Raw genomic sequence first — 6,579 nt, forward strand, 5'->3', positions numbered from 1 at the left:
AAATAGTTTTGAGGGTTAAAAGTCATTTGTCTGAAACAATGATTTAATTAGCATGTCTCTGACAGCGAGTTTTGACTGTTTCAGACTCTATTTCATCCACACAACAGGTAAACATGTCAGCAGTGTGGATCTCACTGTGCCAAAAAATGATGCTACAGCTATAAAGTTAAAGCTTCAGCCCGTGACTCAAAAAATTCTGTTCAAAATGAATATATTAAGCGAGTACATCATGAATCCATTTTCCAAATAATCAGTGTTTATATTCGGACTGTTTTAAACTGGTCAGATTGGTACCTCTGCGGAGTAGCCCAGTACCTGCGTGATTCGAGAAGTAGCTCCGGCTACAATGTTCATCCGCAAGATGCACGCAATTCTGTTTATTGACCGATAGAGCACGAAAAGTTATGGACTGCTTTAAGTTTACTGAAGTATAAGAAAATACTTTTCAGTTTTTCTACTTCAAAATTTTATGTTTTAATGTGTTACTTATGATTTCTTTGTAACTATTTGTGAAATTTACTAGCAATTTCAAAGTAAACATTTTTCACCACCATTTCTTTTCTTTTTTTTTTCAGCTGAAATATCAGGAGACGATTTGCTGCCAAAGAACTTTCCTATGGCTGGTTTCATTAATCTACTTGAGAACACGACAACAGCAGGGACAGTTCAAATAACCAAATTTGATTACTAAAAACTTTCAGCTCAATAAAAATGATTAGTAGCATTTTGGCTCAAAATTTTATTTTGGTGCATCGCTCATTTTGCAATAACGTATATCGACTGAATCGTTAGTGTAACTGGTGGATTAGTTTCGTTTATCTACTGGAAATGTAAAACACATAGTTACGCTCTTTTTACACTATTGTAATTAGATGTGACGTACGGATGTTACAAGGCCTCCAAAGTTTACAACCGCAGCACAAATTTGGGCCCAGCCGGATTGACTGAATATATTGAGATGGCTGACAGGGATCTGTGCCAGCGACTGACTGTATAGATACGGGCCGGTCTAATTAATGCTATTGATCACAACAGGGGGGTTTTCGAGCTCGGTGGGGGAGGGCAATTCAGCCCTCCAAATATTTCACACTGTGGCCCTTCAAAACACATTCCACCAAAACACTGAGCTGTTCTCCTCCTCCTGCTTTTTTCTTTCTCTCACACACATATCCCCCTTTATAAACACCCCCCGCTAAAGCAACCCTAACACCCCATCTCGTTCTTTCACATACACACATAAAGCCCACCCTTCCCCCACCCACCCTTCTCTCTCTCTTTCTCTTCCCAACAGAATCAGGGTGGAAACCGAAGCCTGGTGAGCGAGCGTTTTGCCGCACCGGTTCGATTGCCTTTTATTAGGAGAATAAATGCAAACATCTCTGTTTACCTTTGAGCAGAACTTGTCCCTTGGTGATGACGTCGGCGGTCATGACGTTGTACTTGTTCTCAGTGAAACCCGGCTGACACGGCATCGCCCCCATGCCCTGGACCGCCACCTGCCAAAAACACAAAAGCACCAGACAAATTAATCCCCCGATTAATGGTGATTAATAAACAGCACGGGCCAACCTACACCACAGCATGAGCCAAATATCCAGAATCCCGAGAGGAATCGATGGACATAACGATCACGCTCTTTCACCATAAACAGAGGAAATGAAGCAGAACTCTGCTCAAGAAGAGCACCGTAATAAGACTTTCCAGTGCCGCCGAGCCCATTGATCAGTTTCCAAATGAACTCTTTGAATTAGCAATGCTATTGTATTTTTCACCGATTACTCGCTAATTTGCAGCAGATCGGTGAAATTAAATAAGGCTCATTGCATGACGATTTACTGCATCGCTCCATTTCTTTTCATTCAAGGAGATCGAGGGGTTTCTATCTCACCTCCTCCCCCTCCGGCCCTGGGGCATCTGTTATTTTGAGGTGGGTGTAATTAGACTGATGAGGTCAGGAGGGCGAGACGTTAAAAAAGCAGAGCTGACCAGGCTACGCACACTCTACCTTGAATGGCATGGTCTGGTGGAGCACTTATCACATAAAAACACAAACACACACTCGCGCAGCTGGCGAAAGCACTCCGGCGACAAGTCACAAACCCTCCTTTATGGTTTACGCTTAAAACAGGCATGCACACCTAGCGTTTAACCCTCAGGACAAAGCCTTATTCATACTTGCCTTGTCTTATTAGAAAAATAACCACCAGCTTTGAGTCATTCCGTCTTAACAGCATCTGATATGACACACAAAGTAAGGCTCTCAGTGTAGGCAAATAGGTGAATTTGGTTTTTAAAAGAGGCTTGAGAAGATCAAAGGTGACGTCCATGGTGAAACAGCCTCTTCGTGTTGGAATAACATCAGAGGCTTGAAGAAGGCTGGCTGTGTTTGTTAATGGCCCCATAGTCATTTTATCAAACATGTTAATTACTTGTTAGCTTGGTGGATGCTGGCTTAATGTCCTATACACAACGACCCATTAAACATTTGCTTTTGTGCTAACAAAGATCATCATCAACCGAGAGCTGATCACGATTTTGATGTCGTCATCTCCAGCTACCTTGCTGATGATATATCTGCAGAACGCCTATATAAAGCTGGCACTACATGTTTGAAAATCTGACTTTAAACTGTCCTGTCAGCAATTGCTTAGCAATATGCTGCCTCTGCACATCCACACAGAGCGATTGATTCAAGATGGAGCCACACCAGCGGCCCTGCTGACATGAAGAATCAGAGGCAGAAAGAGGCCTATAAAGCCGCTATGTAACTATGGTGTTATAGTGCCTTATATAAATTACAGTGAGATTAGGGTTTATTAGCCAAAATAAAACTATTTAAAAATGCAGTTATATTTTTTTGCAAACATGTCACTTCAAAGAATCTAAAAAAAAACACACACATTAATTTACATCATCACTTGGTTCTTGACATTACAGTGTTGTATATACTATGCACTAAAATATTCGATTATGTTGTAGTCATGATTCAGTAAAAAAAAAAGCCATTTAAAACGCAAATATAATTTGTACTTATATTAAACAATATAAAAATCATTTGTATTTATTGGATGAAAGTGTTTTTGCTAAAACAATGTTTTTAACCAGCTCTGCATTTTAATCTTTTGTTCCAGCACGTTTAATTTTTAACAGGCTCGTTACGAATCGGACGACTCTCGGTTCAGTAAATCAGTGAGTTGTTGGCTCGAGAACAACCATAGACAGTAAAGAGAACAACTCAGCCCAGTTCGCTCACATAACCAGTTCTAATGATTCACTGGAAAGATTCGATTCCAAAGAATGACTCGTTCACCAATCGCACGTCGCAGTCAAACAGCAGCGGGTTTTTAAACATGTGGGACCGTTATATCACACACAGTACAGTAGTAAAACACGACATGAATTAAAGTTACACTTTAAAAACATGCCGCAAAAAAGACATCTACGAGGTCAGGACTCCAACTTCTGCAACTGCAGCCCACAAACACAATAAAAACATTGAAACCCTGGCCAAATGGCCGATGGCCAAATGTTAACTTTATTTATTGCCATGCAGATTTTTCACACGTTTGGTTCCATCACAACATAACACAAACATTGCTCGCAATTTCTCATCTGATAAGGCTGACGGAAACACAGCATGACTGCTGCTCCCTGCATCCAAATCTTAATTCTGCTGGACTCTGCATTTTCAGCAATTCCGAGGGCAGCGGACCCCAAACCTGACAGCACGATTCATTTCTCCGGTCGCTGATCCGGGTCAGGGTGATTTGTCATATCTGGGTTACGCACAAAGCCGTTGTTCTCCGTGAGATTTCGCATTTGCACATCTAAAAGAGACAGAGTCAGCGGAAGAGGGCACCTCAATGGGCTGTTCATTAAATGATTCTTGTTACATTTATTTCATCAGTCGTAAAGGGGCCATTGCGACCTAAACACCTCCCCGAGGGCACTTTTCCTTCTCGTGCCAAAGGATCGAGAGCGCGTTTGAAAACCCGCATTCATCTGCGACTGGCTCCGGTTCAGCACGGGACGGTTTAAACGGGGCTGCTAGTACACGATCTAACGGCCACACAACATAAAGCCACCGCACACGGAGACTAAACCTCTCGTGGATAACTCTGAAGCGAGAATAATAAAATAAAGACTCTTCAGAATTGCATAGCAAGCAAATTAGAAACGACGTGAAGTCGAGACAAACCGAAAACATGATATACAATTTGATCTAGACACTATCGCCCTATTTAAATATCCTGCCACAACACAAAATCGTTTATTTGTATTCTGCACACCAATAATTTCGCCACAGTTTACAAACACCACAGCAAATGAGTCAAAAAACAACATTAGAGCAGTATCGCGCCCGAGCGCACATCGCTTGTCGGACCCTCGATTTTAACGTTAACGTACCTGCAGAGCGGCGAGAAGCCCCAGCATCACACCTCCCGAGCGGTACATCGTTTAAATTCCGTCCTTTATGAATAAACAGATTGAGTTGGCCGTTTCCCGCTGCGTTATAATGTTCCGTGCGGTAGCGGCGGCATATAGCGACAGAATCGTTCCTCCGTCTTTCTCTGGCACCGATCCGTGCTGCTCTCGGTCTGGTACTGAGGCTCCGCTCGCTCGCGCACTTCAACGGCAGAGCAGCGCTCTCAGCGGCGCCCTCTAGCCGCGTTCAGTGGTACTGCATGGAGGGGGCTCCTTTCCTTATGTCACCCCCTTCGGCCTCCGGAAGTCACAGCGAAGAAAACAAGACCCCGCCTTCTTCACTACAACAAAAGGAAGATCTTCTTTCTTTTACCCCACCCAACCCCTTTATTGCCCACTAATCGGCAAGAGGGACTGATAATTCCTGAATTTAAAGAGCATGTTTCATGCTGGTGGGCTTCTTTGAAAATCTAATGTTGTGATAGTAATTCTGAAAGCATCGTTAACGACCTCATGCAAGGGGTAACAAACACTCAGCGGGTCATTACTGCAAAATAAACCCGAAAGGGTGATCAGCTGATAGTTCATCTGCTAATATAATAAATAAAGATATGCACCTGAAATTGCAGTTTAAATTATTTTATTATGTGAGGGGTGTCTAAGAAGTGTTAAATGTCAGACAGAGTTGGGAGTTTATTTTGCCATAATGACTGTACTTACAACAGTAATATTTTAGAAATAAGTGCATGGATGTGATAATTTATTTGTAGTAACCTCAGTATATATGCTCTAACAATAAAGGCTCCTATTTTTTTAAACTCTTAAAAATATGTTTCAACATTTCAAAAATAGGTTTTCATGGTGATGCTACAGAAGAACTTTTTTTTTTGATTCCCACTGGTCTTTCACACCTTGGATCTGAAAAATGACTCCTGAAATGGGTGTGGAAAACTGTGGACAAGTGGGAGTGTAGAGGGTGGGAAGAGGGGGAAAAACAACCACTAAAACACACCCATTATACAGACAAATGAATATTAAAATATCTTTAAAACAGAAAGAAAAAAAAAACTGTTAGGCTACTTCTTACTTTCTTAGAATTTTCTGTCTGTAAAACCATTTTTTTCCCTTAATAATATTTTAATCATCTAAATAATATTTTTCCCTATATGAAGGACCCTTTATATACTTAAAAATAAAGGTTACATATATATATATATATATATATATATATATGTTTATGTACAAAACAGCTAATTTTGCTGTTTGATTTTGCAAATTTGTGTCTTACCATATTTTTTATGTATTATCTTAATTATGAGCACAGATAATGTACGTTGTTATTCTTCTCGTTATTTTCCTATAGCAGGTAATGAACCGGAAATCTCGCTAATAGACTTATTTCCACGTTTAGGAATAAGGTGGATAAAAAAAAAACATTTGGATTTCCTGAAGAACCTTTTTCAGTTAACATTTTTTAAAAGAACAATATTTTCTTAGTTTGAAGAACATTTAAAAAAAAAAAAAAAAAAAAAAAAAAAAAAATATATATATATATATATATATATATATATATATATATATATATATATATATATATATATATATATATATATATAAATATATATATATATATATATATATATATATATATATACACACATATATGGATTCCAATGTTCTATTATAGAAAAAGGTTCCATAGATGTTAAACGTTGTTTGTAGAATCATCAACACCAATAACCTTTATGTATACATGTCAACATTAGTTTTCGAGATGAATGGTCAGAATCAGAAGTAATCCAGCAATCTCTGAAATAAATTCAGATAAAGTAATTAAATATAGGCCAATTTGATTTTAGTTTTGCCAAAATCTCATGAGCATCAGATGGGGGAAATTATGCTTGTCTTATGCTGTGAATCTTAAATAGTGTGAATTGACAATGTAAATGGATTTTATGACAGTGCTGAAACTTGATTAGGGAATTTGCTCAGGTGATGTCTTATTCCACTGCTGTCTTGTGGGCATGAGTGCATGTCTCGTCGTGACAGCCAGGGACAGGGATGGGAAAACTGGCACTTGGAGTGCCTGTGACAGCAGCGAATGTCAATGGAGCAGATGTCCAAGCGCGCTCTGAGAGAGTCTCCGGTCATCAG

General features: G+C 39.6%; 1 protein-coding gene across 1 annotated transcript in view; it reads right to left on the minus strand.

Moving 5' to 3' along the window:
- The window catches only part of cdh2 (cadherin 2, type 1, N-cadherin (neuronal)), a gene marked incomplete at its 3' end in the record, with an annotated part of 44,369 nt that extends 39,744 nt beyond the window's left edge, over positions 1-4,625 (minus strand). Inside the window, exons 1-2 of the mRNA XM_059513635.1 lie at positions 4,408-4,625; positions 1,388-1,496 (exon numbers count right to left, since the gene is read on the minus strand). Of these exons, the coding sequence (XP_059369618.1) occupies positions 1,388-1,496; positions 4,408-4,455 (157 nt within the window). The remainder of the gene's footprint in view (positions 1-1,387; positions 1,497-4,407) is intronic.
- Between the last annotated feature and the right edge of the window lie 1,954 nt (positions 4,626-6,579).

The sequence above is a fragment of the Carassius carassius genome, chromosome 27, assembly GCF_963082965.1.
Source record: "Carassius carassius chromosome 27, fCarCar2.1, whole genome shotgun sequence".
In the NCBI taxonomy this organism is placed as follows: Eukaryota; Metazoa; Chordata; class Actinopteri; order Cypriniformes; family Cyprinidae; genus Carassius; species Carassius carassius.